Below are 18,934 nucleotides of genomic sequence, written 5' to 3'. Positions count from 1 at the left end.
ACAGTATAAAAAAAAAACAAATATAAATACAACAAACCACAACTTGATCTCACCAAAGTGAATTAGGGCCACACTGAAATGGGGAAACATTTGAGAAAAAAGTCATTTTTGTTGGCTTTATTTTCATAACATAATTCTGGTAACTTTACAACCTAAAAGGACTATTTCCTTTTATATAGCATCATGATTTTTATTTCTTCTGTGTTCATGACATTTTTCTCCTGAAGACACTATTATATTTTAACAATAGGACTTTTTTTCGTCTTAACTTTGTCCAATTATATTGTTCATAATTAATATCATAAGAAAAGCTTAATATTATGACTTATTTTTTCATGATATGATTTTTGCCCATAAAAAAACAACCAAATTCTTGTAACTTTATTCCTGTATCATTACAACAGTCAGTACATTTTGTGAAAACAACGACCATAGATTTTACAAAACTGACAGCTCAGTTGCCAGAGTTTTACGGTACAAATATCAATGGTACCTTTTTCAGTTTACAGTAATTTGGTGTTAAAATAAAACAAATTTCAGGTTAAAATGTAGTCAACTAAACTGCTAGTTCATTACTTTTTTTTTTTTTTTTTTACACTGTATGACTTTTTGCTCAGAAAGTTACTCTTAATTATTTTTCCTGCTAAAAATTTTTTTGTTGCCTCCTGAAGACTTTTTTCCCTAGAATTATGAATTTTCAAATATTATTACAACTATCTTCCTAAAAGATCTGATTTAATTGTCGTAACATTGCAATATTTTTCTTCCGTAGATCCGAATTTATGACGTAAAAATGTACGCATTGTTGTAACATTACAAACAAAATGTTAAACTTTGACATAGTTCTCTCTACGCCTTTTTGCATGACGACTTCATTCCAATTTGTATTTTCCTTTCAGTGTGGGTCTAATTAACAAATAAAAGCACAGTCTCCCTTCCTTCCTGCAGAGTGCAACATCTTTACGAGTAAAATTAGGTAGAATTCCTCATAATTCCTATGAGGCTGTTGATAAAGTGGTTGCATGTTGCCTTGTTAGGAGTTTTGTGTGTTTTTCTGTTGCACGTCTTTTTTTGTTGGGAATATACTACAAAGTGTCCATTTCTTTCAACAATAACAAGTGCAAATGATTAGAATATTTTTAGACGGCCATGATGTCTAAGAACACCGAGCCTTGCTATTGTAGTTTTAAACAATCATTGACTACATGACAGGATGGGGTCCACCTGAGAGACGACGTTTAAAAGGATCATGGATCACGTCGCCAAAGTGTCAAAATGGCCCATTCAGTTCCATGTCCATCAAGTTTTTTTTTTAAACGCCTCTAGGATTTGCTAAGTACCTTTTTTTTCAATGTTTTAGTCCCCCAAAACAAGCTGCAACATCTTCCACCAAAGCTACATGACGTCTAATGTATCTACACTGCCCTCTGGCGCTTACTAGTGGTACTGCATGTTGCAGACCGACCAACATGGAAACCTTATCCGGACTTAATGACTAGAAATTACTTTTTGGAACATATTTATTTTGTTAAACGACTACCAAAAGCACCAGCACAGATTTTTTTTTAGCATATTTAACTGTTCAAAGAGGCTGAGACTGGTTGTGCTTTGGTTGTTTTATGGTTTAAATAAAAAAACATCTCTTAAACGCTTCATTCTAGTCCAAATACGAATAAAACTGACAAAAAAAAGTCTGGGTTATGACAGGTAAGGCATTTTGTTGTTTGTAATTAGTAATGGTCCTTGATGACAAACCCACCCCCACTCTGACGCACTTTCTCGGGCTCTGAATGCGCACCTGAAGTCCACCTGGGGAGACAAGGGTGTTTAACTGAGGGAGGTGATGTTGGAACGGCCACCAGGGGGCACTGTAATGCGACGACCAGCAGGCCTGGTGGGGAGGTCGTCAGGGATGGTGGGACCTGGAAACATGGAGAAGGGGAATATTCAGATAATTCTTATCATTATTTACATATTTAATACTACTGATATTGTTGTTAAAAATTCCCAGTACCCCTGAATACATCACTCACGTTAGGGGTCAAAGGTCAAAGCCACATCTTACTCAATACTAAGTCCAGAAAATAATTTAAGTTCCTTTCAAAATGTTTTAATCAATTATATGATATGAAATGTATTTTTGAAATCAATATTTTTTATAAATAATTTATACATATAGTATTTAATACCAAAAGTACCAAAATATAATAGCAATAATACAAATAAAATACTGTAAGTAAATTGTATTTACTTTTTTACTTTGAGAAACTTTTTCAAAAATGCCAATTATGTTTGTTCTATATTGCCTATACCAGGGGTGTCAAAAGTACGGCCCGAGGCCCGCAAAATGAGTTTGCTAAGTAAAAAAATGAGCTGCAATGTTTTTAATGAAAGAAACTGCTGTTCTAAATGTGTCCACAGGATGTCACTATATCAAATCCAGTGTAACCCAAATCACACATCACATTGTTTAAAGATGACGCGTCAGCTGACTTTAAGCGCCCTCTGGATTGGCTCTCACTACTCCAATCAGCGCAGGTGCAAGCAATCAGCTGCTCTTGTTGTGGCTGGCAGCAGGCTAATGCCTTAGCGACGCACAATACCGTTTTTACTGTAAATGATCACTCAAAAGGTAAGAAGCAAAGACTTGAGTCAACTTGACCATCATCTTTTTAGTTAGAGTTCCGTGCAGTGCTCGGAATTTGTTGACGGCATGATGTGCACCCTGAACTCCATTATAATATGTGTTCCTACATTTTTTGTTTGTTGTATTTTATTTTATGCTTAAATCTACCATGCTCACATTGGTTAAGATTGTAGTTATTTTACCTTTCATTCGGCTATCATGGTGACATTTTGACAATTGTTTTGACTATATTATAATTGTAATATTTGAATGATGTCTCAGGGCAGTCAAAGATCGCAACTGGACTGTTTGGTTTGTCTTAGAAGACGTTTCGCCTCTCATCCGAGTAGGTTTCATCAGTTCATGCTCATAGACTTAGATTGGTCAGCTCTAGTCTCAGATTTAGATTGGTCAGATGTAGTCTAGCGGCTGGTGCCAAAACCCCAAATATTTATACTCCAAAACCAGGAGGGTGTGCCTGGGTAAGGATGGTTTGTCCTATTGTAGAGAGAAAAACAACTGTTTTGATGCAAACGAGCAATTCTACTGTCAATGCCAACGACAGTCGTTGAAGATGTTTCGCCTCTCATCCGAGTATTCTTTATCAGTTCATGCTTATAGACTTAGCAAAGATCAGAGATCTAAAATGGGACAAAAATGAAACTATAGTTTCATTTGACAATATCTCCATGTTCACCTGTATTCCATTCTAGGATGCAGTAGAGACAGTGATGCAATGTCTACGATGTGTTCACACCTTACAGGATGATCCACACTAAACCCAGAACAGATTTGCCTTTTGCTGGAACTTTGTCTGTCTTTAGACTACATACTTTCAATTTATAGGAACATTTTACCGACGAAAACGTGGTTGTGCCATGGGATCACCTGTATCTCCAATAGTAGCAAACCTTTACATGAAGGACATGGAAATGAGAGCTCTGAGCTCTTTTAATGGAACAGCTCCAAGTCATTGGTACAGATATGTGGATCACACATGGGTTAAAATCAAAAACCAAGAAATGTAAACCTTCACCGAGCACATTAACTCAGTGGACAAAAACAAAGTTCACACGTGAGGATGTCAAAGATTTTGGACTGTGCTGTCCACATTGGAGAAAGCAGGGGCCTCCATGTTGGGGTTTACCGAAAACCAACACATACCTGATCAATACCTACTTTTTGACTCACACCACCCACTGGAACACAAACTGGGCGTTATCAAGACCCTAAAACCCAGAGCTGATAATGTTCCTACCAGCCCACAGGCCAAAGAGAAAGGGCATAGGCATTAAAACCTGTGGTCACCCCAGCTGGTCATCTGTGAAAAGTGCATCCAGTTCCAGAAATAACTACAACACAATGGATGAGGAGAAAAAGGTGACAGACGCAAAAATATTGTCATCTCATATGTATCAGGTCTATCTGAGAAACTCAGAATCATTTTTAACCAACACAACATCCCAGTACACTTCAAACCAGGCAACACCCTGATACAGAGACTAGTGCATTCTAAAGACTGGACACCCCACACCCACAAAAACAATCTGGTTTATGCTATCCAGTGTAATGATGAATTCCCTGATTCATATGTTGGGGAAACAAAACAACCACTAAGGCGACGCATGGCACAGCATAGCAAACTCTTCAGGCCAAGACTCAGCTGTCTACCTGCACCTCACGTAGAAACAGCACTCCTTTGAGAACAAACATTTACAGATTCTGGACAGGGAGGACGGATGGTACAAAAGAGGAGCGAGGGAAGTCGTCTATGTCAAGGTTGAAAACCCATCCCTGAACAGAGGAGATGATCTGTGACACCACCTGTCTTCCACATACAACACTGTCCTTTCAACCATTCCTAAAAGACTCCAACAAATAACTGGAGTTCGAAACATTTTGGTCACAGAAGGTGACCAGAATGCCACTTGTGCCATTTGTTTACAACTGCATGTAATGCTAACGTAGGGGATTCCGACTATTTTGGACTGGTAGTAGTCGATCCACAGAGACCGTTCAGCCACACAATACCTCAATACTAACGAGGGGAAATTACACTTCAACGACTGTCGTTGGCATTGACAGTAGAATTGCTTGTTTGCATCAAAACAGTTGTTTTTTTCACTACGATAGGGCAAAACTATCCTTCCCCAGGCACACCCTCCTGGATTTGGAGTATACATATTATTGTTTTGGCACCAGCCGATAGACTAGATCTGACCAATCTAAGTCTATGAGCATGAACTGATGAAACTTACTCGTATGAGAGGCAAAAAGTCTTCTAAGACAAACCAAACAGTCCAGTTGCGATTGTTTGACTGAAAAGAAAACAATTTTGAAGTTGTTTTCATTTTTAAATTATCATTCTATGACTTTACCAGTGCGGCCTGTGTGGCAATAGATTTTCCCCATTGTGGCCCCTTGGCTAAAATGACTTTGACACCCCTGGCCTATACTGTAGTGTAAGTAATTACAAAGTGTGTATAATACCAGCAATATTTTTTTAATACCATGTTTTTTTGTTTTGTTAAAAATGGTAACAATTAGGATTTAGCATGTTAATTAATCATATATATTATAGTATACTGTATATGAATGATTAAAATACAAAAAATAAATACACATCAACATTACATTTGATTATTTTCAAATTCTACTCAATTATATTTCTATTAACTAATTGATTTCTAACATAAAATGTATACACTATTTTAATTATACGGAATAAAAACAAATAAGAATACAAAAACCTTTTTTCAAATGTAAATAATCATGATTTTAATGTTTCTCATATTTAATCATATATATTAATGTATACAGTATATTAATGATTACAATACAAAAATAAACATCATTCATATGATTATTTTCAAAATTCTTCTTAATGATATTGTCAATATCAAATTAGCTTTTTGAATAAAATTGTAGATACTATGGTAATACCAAAAGTACAAAAGATACTTTTTTTTCAAGCTAATTTTTATTTTTTTTATTTGCAACATGAAATTACTAATAAACTATTTTATGCATACGTTTTTATAACTACAATTGTATGTACACAATATCAAAATTATATTTGTGTTACATTGCTAATTATTTAACACCAGAAATAATTTTATTCCAAAAAAAATGTTTTCTTTGCATTTATTATCAACATTCTAATCATTTATATTTCTAAAATCTAATTGGATGTATTTTATAAAATGTATATATATGTTATATATATAATAATTGTACCATACCATATACCAATGTTTACCAATAAAAATACATTATAAATTAAAAGAAATAAATACATTTCAATACAAAATTACTAACAATCTACTTTATGTATACAATATAAAACCAAAATAAAATACTAAAAATGAAAAAATACAGAATTTTTTTTTACTTTCATAACTTTTTTTTTTATCAGAAATTGTGATCAATTCTAATTATATTTGGAAACAATTTTATATCAATGTTATATGTACAGGATATACATGTTTTCCGCACCATAAGCCGCACCTAAAAACCACAATTTTTCTCAAAAGCTGACAGCGTGGCTAATAACCCGGTGCGGCTTTTGTATGGATTAATATTAATATTCGTTTTCATAAAGTTTAGGTCTCGCAACTACGGTAAACAGCCGCCATCTTTTTTCCCCGTAGAAGAGGAAGCGCTTCTTCTTCTACGATAAGCAACCGCCCCCATAGAAGAGGAAGCGCGCGGATAATACGATTCATCTAATTTGTGTGTTACTGTAAAGACGGCTTTTTTCACACAGCTCCATCCTTGTTGATTTACGACTCCATGCGTGCCCACATAACTGATGGTGTAAAAAAACAAGTGAAACACACTAATTCAACACTCGCCGTCATTCCGGGTGGATTAACCAAAGAACTCCAACCACTGGATATTGGTGTAAACAGGGCATTTAAAGCTCGACTGCGAACGGCGTGGGAACAATGGATGACCGAAGGCGAGCACACCTTCACTAAAACAGGGAGACAGCACCGGACAACATACGCCAACATCTGCCAGTGGATTGTAAATGCCTGGGCGGATATATCGGTCTCAACTGTGGTCCGAGCTTTTCGGAAGGCAGGATTCACGGAACTGCTGGACAACAACAGCGACACTGACTCTGATGACTTCGACGAGACGGAGCCAGCCATTTTGGATGCCGTGTTCGCCCAACTTTTTAATTCAGACACCGAAGAAGAAGAATTCGAGGGATTTATGGATGAGGAATAACTTCAGAAAGTGAGCTTTAAATGTTTATTTTGTGTGTTGTGTGACATTATCGTTCGAGCAACGTTGAGTTATTGATGTTGCTATTGCTCTGCTCTGTACTATTTTGAGTGTTACTATTTTTGTGATTGCACATTTGCACGTTACATGATTGCACATTACATTTTGGGAGTGAACAGAGTTGTTAGAACGCTGGTTTTTAATATATTAAAGTTTGACTGACCTCCATCTGACTGTTTTTTTGACATTCCCTTTAGCGCAGCGTAGGTGCGGCTAATGGGTAAACAAAGTTTTGAAATATGCCGTTCATTGAAGGTGCGGCTAATAACACGGGGCGCCTTATGGTGCGGAAAATACGGTATACATTATTATAATATCAAACATATACTTTTTTACTTATCAGTACACTTTCCTTTCATTATATTACAGCGTCCCCTTAACTAAAGCGATAAAATTAACCAGCAACCAAGTGGCGAGGGAACATTGTGTAATTTAATTAGAACTTCTCCATGATTGGCTGGGAATTGATTTACGTGGACCCCGACTTAAACAAGTTGAAAAACGTATTCGGGTGTTACCATTTAGTGGTTAATTGTACGAAATATGCACTGTACTGTGCAATCTACTAATAAAAGTCTCAATCAATCAATGGTCACATGGTTCTGCTGCCATACAGCCAGGCTTGTGCTGTCTATGTGAATGCAAGTTAAAATAGGATAGATATGGCTGCAATACTGTAGAACCTGAGTTGAGATATATTCATATTGCTTGAAGAAGCAGTGCTCACCGTAAGGTGCAGTTTTACCTGCTAGACTAAATCCAGACTGGTGCAGGTTTCTGACAGGCTGCTTGGTGGGCGATGTGCGAGCCGAGGCCGAGGGTGTGCCGCCACGCGACATGGAGAATTCGGACACGGGGCCGTCGTACATTCCTCTGGGCACTGCTCTTAGGACAGCTAGCTGCACAAAAACACAACAAATAGAAAATTTAGGAAGGAGAAAGAAGCAAACACTAAACTCTTTTTGTTATTCTGTGCTTTTTCAATTCAATTCAATTTTTTCCTATTCAAGCATCAGGTGAAAGTACATCCATAAAATTATTACACACGAGGAAGATGTCAAGACATGACAGGAAACAACGTGTTTTTTTCCTATAAACCATAAGCACATTTTAAAATTGGTTTCATAAACGTCTAATGAGAAGTTCAGTTGAGGAATCTTGTGATGCCAGTGGAAATAAATAACACGTGGGAATTAACTGGAAATAACATAGACTACAACTAATGCTAACTACTACTACTACTAATAATAATAATAAACTGCATTATATACTGTAGTTCTAGGTACTCAAATAGGAGGATTAAGCTTTTTAATATACTTTATAACATACAGCTACAATAATAATACATGTACAGTATATAACACTCTTCTAGATACTCAGTAACTGATTAGTTTTTAAATGTAATATTTTAAGTATTTTTAACCTAACTTAATCAAGAACCTTTTATCATATTTTTTTTTACTCTTTTGAGCACATAATTGTAATCAAATTTGTCTACTTGACAAAAAAATATATATTTGTAATATGTTTTCTGGTCCTGCTCTCAAAAATGGGATTGAAGGAAAATATCAATACAATGTGCATGGAAATTAATTATTTGAAAAAGTATAATGCTGCAAGATTTATACTAGTCTATATATATAATATACATAATATAAATAATATTGGCTTGGAAACGCCTCGGGATCCCCCAGGAGGAGCTGGACGAAGTGAGTGGTGAGAGGGAAGATTGGGCTTCTCTGCTTAGGCTGCGACTCCACCTCGGATAAGCGGAAGAAGATGGAAGGATGAATAATAATATTGTGTTCCTTTTATAACTGCAATCGTGATAATTAATTCCCCTCTGTTTTAAAAATGTTTAATTGTTATTTTTTATAGTTTCTTACATTTAAAATGATTGGTCTTTTGCAACTTTATCCTAATGTTTTTGCATAGTCTCTTCCAACAACAATGTATTAAACAGTACAACTAAATATAAAACATTCCCAGCTGGATTACATTTTTACAACAGAGCAACAGAATTGTATTTGTCATGTCTTTATTCACGCTTGTTGCGAGTCAGTTTTTAGGTGCTATTATTTATGCTCCATACTGTAGGGCAGTAAAACTATTAGTACATATAGTATTCCCTCAAAATGCACTACAATACATACAGTCGTGGTCAAAAGTTTACATATACACTTGTGAAGAACATAATGTCATGGCTGTCTTCAGTTTCCAATAATTTCTACAACTCTTATTTTTTTGTGATAGAGTGATTGGAGCACATACTTGTTTGTCAAAAAAAACATTCATGAAAGTTTGTTCTGTTATGAATTTATTATTTGTCCTCCTTTTTCATTGTCCCATTTACTCTCTGTAAAGCACCAATTCCATTGGCAGCAAAACAGGCCCAGAGCATAATACTACCACCACCATGCTTGACGGTAGGCTTGGAGTTCCTGGGATTAAAGGCCTCACCTTTTCTCCTCCAAACATATTGCTGGGTATTTTGGCCAAACAGCTACATTTTTGTTTAATCTGACCACAGAACTTTCCTCCAGAAGGTCTTATCTTTGTCCATGTGATGTCAGATGAAACAAAAATTGAGCTGTTTGGCCACAATACCCTGCAATCTGATTGGAGGAGAAAAGGTGAGGCCTTTAATCCCAGGAACACCATCCCTACCGTCAAGCATGATGGTGGTAGTATTATGCTCTGGGCCTGTTTTGCTGTCAATGGAACTGGTGCTTTACAGAGAGTAAATGGGACAATGAAAAAGGAGGACTACCTCCAAATTCTTCAGGACAACCTAAAATCATCAGCCTGGAGGTTGGGTTTTGGGCGCAGTTGGGTGTTCCAACAGGACAATGACCCCAAACACATGTGAAAAGTGGTAAAGGAATGGCTAAATCAGGCTAGAATTAAGGTTTCAGAATGGCCTTCCCAAAGTCCTGACTTAAACGTGTGGACAATGCTGAAGAAACAAGTCCATGTCAGAAAACCAACAAATTTAGCTAAACTGCACCAATTTTGTCAAGAGGGGTGGTCAAAAATTCAACCAGAAGCTTGTGGATGGCTACCAAAAGCGCCTTATTGCAGTGAAACTTGCCAAGGGACATGTAACCAAATATTAACATTGCTGTATGTATACTTTTGACCCAGCAGATTTGGTCACATTTTCAGTAGACCCATAATAAATTCATAAAAGAACCAAACTTCATGAATGTTTTTTGTGACAAACAAGTGTGTGCTCCAATCACTCTATCACAAAAAAATAAGAGTTGTAGAAATGATTGGAAGCTCAAGACAGCCATGACATTATGTTCTTTACAAGTGTATGTCAATTTTTGACCACAACTGTACATGAAATCCATATTGTAAAGCGGCGGTATCAATGATCTACCTGCTTCCTGGCTTTGATGCGCTTGTAGGCATAGTCTGGGAATGGCGAGCAGGGAACGAAGCGACCCACGCCGGAGGTCACGTGCAGGTTGTCGTCTTCCAGAACAATCTTGCCCTGACAAATGACCACCTGTGGAGCTCCACGCAGCTCCATGCCCTCAAAGATGTTGTACTCTGCAGTCTGGAATAAATGATGACATATCAGCATGGATTAACAACATGACCAAACTTTACTCTCCCTTTAATATTACTTTTCAATTATTTTTTTCTGTCTTTATAATCTCAGATCCTTCATTCCACTGTTGCTCTTTTCTGGCCTGCTTTCCAAGTTGAGGCCAGAAGAGGGCATAACTCCCAGTGAGAGGCTGCATGCCAAATGTGATGTCATGACAAATGTGTGTGTTGAGAAACTAACAGTGCTGCACAGTTCAATGTGTAAACTAAACATGGCTGCCGACTACTGGCCTAGAATCAAAATAGCCATTAGATCAGATTTATTACCCGTGTTGGAATCTGAACCATGTTTTTGGAAGTACTGTAGTGGGAAATGAACACGTGACATCATTACATAGGAGCCCACAGAGGATGTCATCCACATTATAAAAGATTTGCAGATTATTAGTTACGCCAGAGACAGAGCTCTTTGTGTCTCTGTCCTGGCGAATGGAGCCAAATCCAATGAACAAGCTTCACCGCACTTACATAAACAATGACTAATCTATTTTAGCAGACAGGATTGGTTGATTTCAGTAGATTTTGCTGCTGGACCAAATAATCATATGCAAAAAAGCAAACAAAAAAAAACACAATTAAATAACAGAAATTTGGAAATTAATGTTAATAATAACATTTAAATGCAAGTCTTTTTTTTTTATTATTAAGACTTTTTTTCTCTTTCTTTCGGGCAGCACGGTGGAAGAGGGGTTAGTGCATCTGCCTCACAATACGAAAGTCCCGAGTAGTCGTGAGTTCAATTCCGGGCTCGGGATCTTTCTGTGTGGAGTTTGCATGTTCTCCCCGTGACTGCGTGGGTTCCCTCCGGGTACTCCGGCTTCCTCCCACCTCCAAAGACATGCACCTGGGGATAGGTTGATTGGCAACACTAAATTGGCCCTAGTGTGTGAATGTGAGTGTGAATGTTGTCTGTCTATCTGTGTTGGCCCTGTGATGAGATGGCGACTTGTCCAGGGTGTACCCCGCCTTCCGCCCGATTGTAGCTGAGATAGGCTCCAGCGACCCCAAAAGGGACAAAGCGGTAGAAAATGGAGGGATGGATGGAAATAAAATAAAAACAATTAAGGCTAATTCTTGTGTTATTTTGATCGTTTGTGCCCTGTGTAATGAAATAAACAGTCAAACTATTTAACAGTAAAAATATTAATCTCTGTGTTTATAAAAAAAAAATACACAACTTATACATTTAAATACCAACATAGTTCATGATTAATTGTAATTTAACATATTGTGTTTTTCAAGCTATAAATATTATTTTCCTTCGTTTTTTCTTCCTCATTGATTCAACAAAGGACGAAAGAAAATATTGACATGTCTAATGCATTTATTCAAAATAAATTTGTTGAAATAATGAGTCGATTTATTACTGTGAGTGTATGTGGTTGTAATTATGTATGATATGTATCAATAAAACACTGAATATGTTTGTATCAGCAGATAATTGAGTGTTGGGGCAGGACATTCCTCCTGCTCATTTTCGGACATTCATTATGTTTAATTTTCTTTTAAAATCACTTATTTATTTATTTATTTCTTGGAATGTTGTAAAAATTTAGAGTATTGTTGGTTTGTTGTGTCTGAAATAAATCAAGGAAGAAAAAATGAAATAATAGTAATAGGACAATTTGAAAAAGAGGTACTCAATCATTTAGGACATACTAAAAAACATAGTGGAAGTGTATACAAATGTTTTTTTTAAATCTTTTTTTAATAATTAAAATTAACATGTGCAAATACAAATTAATTGTATCTGCCTTCTCATTTTATTTTTATGTTTTGCCATGATGATAAACAACCTTTGGCAATAAAACACACCTGACAGCATTTAACAGCTAATTGTATCTACACTTACTGTTTTATTTTGTTAGCTTGACCCTGTGTAATTCTACTTCCTGGCCTGTTCCTGCTTTTTAGTTCTAATTATAAACACCTGTGTGTGTGCTTTAGTTCTTTGTCATGTTCTATTAGTCACTTTAATGTGAGTGTTATTTTGTGTTGTTTTTCCATCACTAGTTTAGATGATGGCGGCTTGTGGGGATGGAAAAAAAAGGTTGCGTAAGGTTGCATAAAAATCCAATGTTGTATTGCTCAAATGTGTTTTCCACTTTAGTTTCCCTATGAAAAATATGAACAAATGTTTGAAATCTCTGATCTTTGTGGAACATCTGCCATGTGAGCCAATACTTAGCTCATCTCCTTATTGTTCTAAATGACACACCAGTGTAATAATATATGATAGGAAATAGCACTTCATGGTTGTTAGCGTGACTTCAATGTGTTTTTTGATTCAGTGAGTCAGATAAAGATCCTTTGAGACCTCATTTCCGTTCAGAGGAACAAGGAGCTCCCTGGACGCTTGTCAAAAATGTGTTTTCTCCTTTGAAACTTCTATGCTGCTCTTCTACAAGAAAATGACAAATTTAGGACCCCTGAAATTAAGGGTTTTAATCCTGGGATTTTTTAAAACTTTATTTGTATCAGGCCTAATAACCCTCAGGAGACAAAGGCTAACGTTTGCGTCCTTTAAAGTAACATTTTGCTCAGTTGTTGGCTGTAATTTGTGTTACTTTATAACTTTTCCTATTAGGGTTTTTTTCATGTTAAATTTAAAACTTTCAATGTCCAATTCTTTCACAGGTATACGATAAACTAGCAGTTATTCAACAATACCCCAAAACCCTAAACAATACACATAACATGTCATTTGTTTTTTGTTTTTTTAACCTTATTAATCAAATCAAATGATGTCACAGTTGTCATTTAGTATATATTTGCATAACGAGTTATTTTACACATTTTAAACCTGATACATTATTTGATTAAAAGGCTATCAAAAGGGTAAATAATACAAATTTAAATTACATTTTGATAGTTTTGTTTAGAACAGAAGTTTATTGAGAAATTTGAGCAAAAACAGGTCAAACATTTATTCAATTAAGAAATGTTTTACGCCCTTCAAAACATAGACAATATTTATGTTCTGTTTGGCATTGAACATGATTAATAATTGAATGTCCCCAGATGAAAAAAATGCAGGCGCTTTTATGACATTATTAATATTTTTTCAGATCAATTTCATTAGTAAAAACAAATTTAAAAAACGGGATACTAAAAATAGTTTTGTAATAAATTAGAATGAATTTACATACAAATGTAGCTTACGACCATCATGTGTGAATGTGGAGTGAGTAAATTATAAATTCTCAGTTCTCTTTCCAGAAAAGCTCAGTTCAAACCTAATCCATTATTATTATTGAATTAGTTTTTTTATGTTCCCCCCTAAGTCAATATATGAATACTGTAGGCTACACTGAAATTAATAGTCAAAATGTTGAGACACTACACAGATTTAATTTACAAATAACTAATAATTTAACAATAATTCAAATGTAAAATATAAAAATGAAAACTGATTTGTTTTGCATTGTAGTTGTGATTAAAAATAATAATTACATGTTGGATATTGTTGTTTAGGAATAAAATGTATTCTAAAATTTGAGCAAAAAAAATGAATAAATAATTTTAATATATATATACATACTTTATATACTGTACATATACAGTATATTTACATATATACTGAACATATACACTCAAACACACATAATATACATATTAAAGTTAAAGTACCAAAGATTGTCACACGCACACTAGGTGTGGCGAAATGATTCTCTGCATTTGACCCATCACCCTTGATCACCCCCTGGGAGGTGAGGGGAGCAGTGGGCAGCAGCGGTGGCCGCGCCCGGGAATAATTTTTGGTGATTTACTCATATATACATATATATACTTATACACTCCTACATACATACTGTATAATATATATATACTCATGTATACACATACATATACATACATACATACATATATATATACATACCGTATATTACCAAATAGACGCCCTTGTGCAAATAGACGCCCGGGGTCTGAGCCCATTTTGTGAATTAACAGCCTCTTCCTAATAAACGCCTATGTCCAAATAGCCGCCCATGGGCTGTTATTTGCATAATTTAGATTAAAATCATATTAATTTCATTAAACCCAATTTATAAGCTAAAATGAAAAGCAAAGGTGCAATAATTCTGGTCATTACGGTAACAGCAGACGTTACGTGGGGATTCTGGGTAATCAACATATTGCAATGGGTGACCGCATATAGCGTAACACACAACAAACCCACGAGGAAAAGTTTCAACATGGCAAGCAACAGTAGCAGTGAGTTGAATGAACAGGATACCGCTACACCACAACTGATGGACGGGAATACTTTAAGGGGGAAGAAGAGAAAGTTTGACTTAAAGTTCAAGCTAGCGGTTGTGAAGTATGCGGAGCAGAATTCTGGTTTAGCAGCGGCCAGGCAGTTTAACGTTGACCCAAAACGTGTACGAGAATGGAAACAAAAAAAGGGAGAACTACTATCTCAGTCGGCAATCGATGGAAAACGGGCTCGCTTATCTGGTGGAGGTAGGAAGAAAGTGAGCGACGAGCTTGATGCTAATTTGTGTCAGTGGATACATCACGTTCGTGGACTGAACCACCGTGTGTCCCGCAAAATGATCCGCATTAAGGCAAAGGAGTTGTATGCCACCGCGAGTGACACGAGAGACACCGGGGTGGTGTTTGGTGCAACAAGTGGCTGGCTTAATCGATTCCTGCGTCGGAACAACTTTACCCTCAGGAGGAGAACAACTGTTGCACAGAAGGACGCTCCTGTCGAGAAGATTGTCAACTTCCTCGTTTTCTCTACTAAACAGATAGAGGCAAAGAAAATCCAGCCCAAGAATATCATCGCCATGGATGAAACAGCCGTCTGGTTAGACATGGTTGGTTCCAGTACGGTCAATGAGAGGGGCGCCCGCTCCATCTGCCTCAAAACCACCGGTCATGAGAAGGCACGCGTCACGGTGGCTCTTGCCGCCAAAGCAGACGGGACAAAGCTGAAGCCTTACATTGTGTTTAAAGGTGTTGTCCGTGATGTAAAGGCTATGCAGAGCATCCCCGGGGTGATCATAGCTTCCTCCAAAAATGGCTGGTTTAATGACGACCTGACAAAAGATTGGCTCCAGAGGACAGTGGGGAAATTTCACTTCGGACCGAGGCTACTTGCATGGGACTCGTACCGATGCCATATCAGCGAGGCCACAAAGGCAGAGCTCAAAAGGGGCTACAACCTTACAATGGCTGTTATACCTGGAGGTTGCACAAAGTACCTGCAGGCCCCCGATGTTGTGTGGAATGGCCCTTTCAAAGCGCAGCTCCGTGACTACTATGATAACTGGATGGCTAGTGATAAAGACAAGACCTACACCAAGTCAGGGAACCTGAGAGCCCCTTCCCGCCGCCTCCTGGTCGACTGGGTCCTGGGAGCCTGGGATGCACTGGATCGGGACACTCTGATCAACTCATTCAAGGTAGACTGGCTGTGTGTGTGTGTGTGTGTTGCAAACAGTAGCCATAGCTGAATGTTGCTTTCTGGTATCCTACAAGGTGTGTGGGCTGACGGTGGCAGCTGATGGGAGTGAGGACCAGCTCATTTACTGCCTCAAGGAGGGACAGCCATGTCAGGCAGGCAGAGAGATGCTGTTGAGGGCTAGACAGCAGGCTGCTGCTGTGGTTCAGGAAGAGGAGGAGAGTGATGAGGAACAGCAGTTCCTCAATGAACTTGTGATTGAAAAGGAGGATGATGATGAGGGGGGTGAGGGAGAGGAGGGGGAGGAAGGGGAGGAGGAGGAGGAGGAGGAGGTGGATGAGTGGGGTTGAGTTGCATTTGGGGTTGCGTTTGCTGCAGTATTATTGTTTTGATGGTTTTATAGAGTACTTGGTACCATAATTGTATTTTTCCTGTATGCTGCTTTATTTAAAACTTAGAGTACTGTAGCCTTTATTTTATTTAAGTGACAGTATTTTTGTTCTGTTTTGATGGTGTGTTTTTTAATACTTAAGTACTTGGTACCATAATTTTGTTTTTCCCGGTAGGCTGCTTTATTTAAAAAGTTTATTTATTTTTAGTATTGGTATTCTATTTGACAATTGTTGCAGTACTGCCATGTTGAGGCCTTGTTGATCTCTTGTCTTTTGATAGTCTTGTTTTTTTGTTTGTATGTTTACAATAGCTTTTACATTTAAAATTGTTTGTACGAAAAAAAAATACTGGACAGTAACCATTGTAACCAAATAATGGCCTGGTGCAGGCTGGTGCAAAAATAAATAAAAGCCTTGTGCAAATAACCGCCCATGTCCTAATAGCCGCCCGGGGTCCGACCCCATTTTGTGAAATAAACGCCCGGGCTACTATTTGGTAATATACGGTACATATATATACACACACATTTATATATACACACACACACACACACACATATATATATGTATATATATATATGTATATATATACACACGCACACATATACATATATATACATATATATATATATATATATATATATATATATATATATATATATATATATATAATGTATATATATATATATATATATGTATATGTGTGTGTATATATACTCATCATTGGCGATCACTCGAAGCGAGTATGATAGTCCTCCCGTTGGTGAGTCTGGTCATCTGTGGGTCCTCAGGTGGCTGTAGAGGCCAATCCGTGATCCACAGACTCTATTGCAGTGGGGGCATATGTGCGTGATTGTCGTGGTAGTAGTGGTGGTTGTGGTGGTGGTCTGAGGAGCTGTTTTGGTAGTGGATCTCTCCTTTCTTTGTTGCCTCTTGGTTTCCGCGGCACGGTGGAGTTCCTTTTCTAATTGTGCTGTGCCTTCATGGACCATCCTGCTCCACAAAACCCTCTGGTGGGCATCATCCTCCCAGGTGTTGAGGTTGAAGCAGCATTTCCTCAGGCGGATTTTGAGGTTATCTTTATACCGCTTCTTCTGCCCCCCTTGGGTGCGTTGTCCTTCCGTCAGTTGTCCGTACAACAGCTGTTTTGGAAGGCGACTGTCTGGCATGCGAATTACATGGCCTGTCCATCGCAGCTGGTGCCGAATGACAGTCGTAGTGATGCTGGGCATGTTAGCTTCCTTCAGAACACTAATGTTGGTACGCCTATCTTCCCAGCTGATCCTGAGGATCTTGCGGAGACATCGCTGGTGGTACTGCTCCAGAGCCTTCAGGTGCTGCTGTAGGTGGTCCAACTATCAGCCCCGTAGAGCAGAGTGGGCAGAACTACAGCTTTATATACGAGAAGCTTGATGTTGGTCTGGATGACCCGATTCTCGAAAACTATTTTCTTGAGCTTAGCAAAAGCTGCGCTGGCACAACCTATGCGGTGGTGGATCTCGGCATCGATGACAGCTCTCGTTGAAAGAAGACTGCCAAGATAAGCGAAATGCTCCACGTTTTCCAAGATGTTGTTGTCCACATAAATTGTGGGGGGTTGGTAGGGTGTGTCAGGGGCCGGTTGGTACAGGATCTGAGTCTTCTTTATGTTGATGTCAAGTCCCAGGAGTCGGTACGCTCTGGCAAAAGCATCCATGATGTTCTGGAGGTCCAGCTCAGAATGAGCAACAAGAGCATTGTCATCTGCGTACTGAAGCTCTGTAATGGAGGATATAAGCACCTTGCTTTTTGCCCTGAACCTACTCAGGTTGAAGAGCCCGCCGTCTGTCCGGTATATGACCTGGACTCCCTCAGGCAGGTTTTGACTGGTGAGGTGAAGTATGGCTGAGATGAAGATAGCAAACAGGGTTGGTGCGATGATGCAGCCCTGCTTGACACCAGTGTCAACTTTGAAGGGAGCCGTTTCAGAGCCGCCATTTCCAACTACCACTGCGGTCATGTCGTCGTGCAACAGACGCAAGATCTTCAAATACTTGTCTGGGCATCCGATCTTGGAGAGGGCACCCCAGAGGGCAGTTCTGTTCACAGAATCAAAGGCCTTTGTAAGGTCAATGAATGCCATGTATAGTGGCAGGTGTTGTTCTCGACATTTCTCTTGCAGTTGACGAACTGCAAAAATCATGTCCGATGTTCCCCTAGCTGGACGAAAGCCACACTGGGACTCTGGGAGGATCTCTTCTGACAGCGGCAATAACCGGTTTGCCAAAATACGGGCCAGTATTTTTCCTGTTGTGGATAGGAGAGAGATGCCTCTGTAGTTGCCACAGTCCGCCTTATCTCCCTTCTTGAAGATGGTGACAATGAGGGTGTCCCTGAGTTCGGCTGGGATTTCCTCCTTATCCCAGATTTTACCAATGAGGCTATGGATGTGGCAAAGGAGTTTTGGTCCGCCTTGCTTTAATATTTCTGCTGGTATCCCATCTGGTCCGGAAGCCTTGTTGTTACCCAGTTTTCTGATGGCAGCCTGGACCTCATTTTCGGTGGAAGGATCACCCAAATGCTCCATGATGGGTCGCTGAGGAATCTGGTTGATGG

General features: G+C 38.3%; 1 protein-coding gene across 2 annotated transcripts in view; it reads right to left on the bottom strand.

The window, feature by feature from the left end:
* Nucleotides 1-344: 344 nt before the first annotated feature.
* Nucleotides 345-18,934, bottom strand: part of dpysl3 (dihydropyrimidinase like 3) — a 57,058-nt gene continuing 38,468 nt past the window's right edge. The window contains exons 12-14 of one of the 2 annotated variants that reach the window (XM_062048706.1): nucleotides 10,305-10,484; nucleotides 7,647-7,818; nucleotides 345-1,922 (exon numbers count right to left, since the gene is read on the bottom strand). In XM_062048706.1, coding sequence (XP_061904690.1) covers nucleotides 1,828-1,922; nucleotides 7,647-7,818; nucleotides 10,305-10,484 — 447 coding nt within the window. In that variant the 3' untranslated portion in view covers nucleotides 345-1,827. The remainder of the gene's footprint in view (nucleotides 1,923-7,646; nucleotides 7,819-10,304; nucleotides 10,485-18,934) is intronic. The other variant, XM_062048707.1, reaches the window with a different exon arrangement.

The sequence above is a fragment of the Entelurus aequoreus genome, linkage group LG05 (assembly GCF_033978785.1).
Source record: "Entelurus aequoreus isolate RoL-2023_Sb linkage group LG05, RoL_Eaeq_v1.1, whole genome shotgun sequence".
In the NCBI taxonomy this organism is placed as follows: Eukaryota; Metazoa; Chordata; class Actinopteri; order Syngnathiformes; family Syngnathidae; genus Entelurus; species Entelurus aequoreus.
This window is presented reverse-complemented; position numbering and strand designations above follow the sequence as displayed.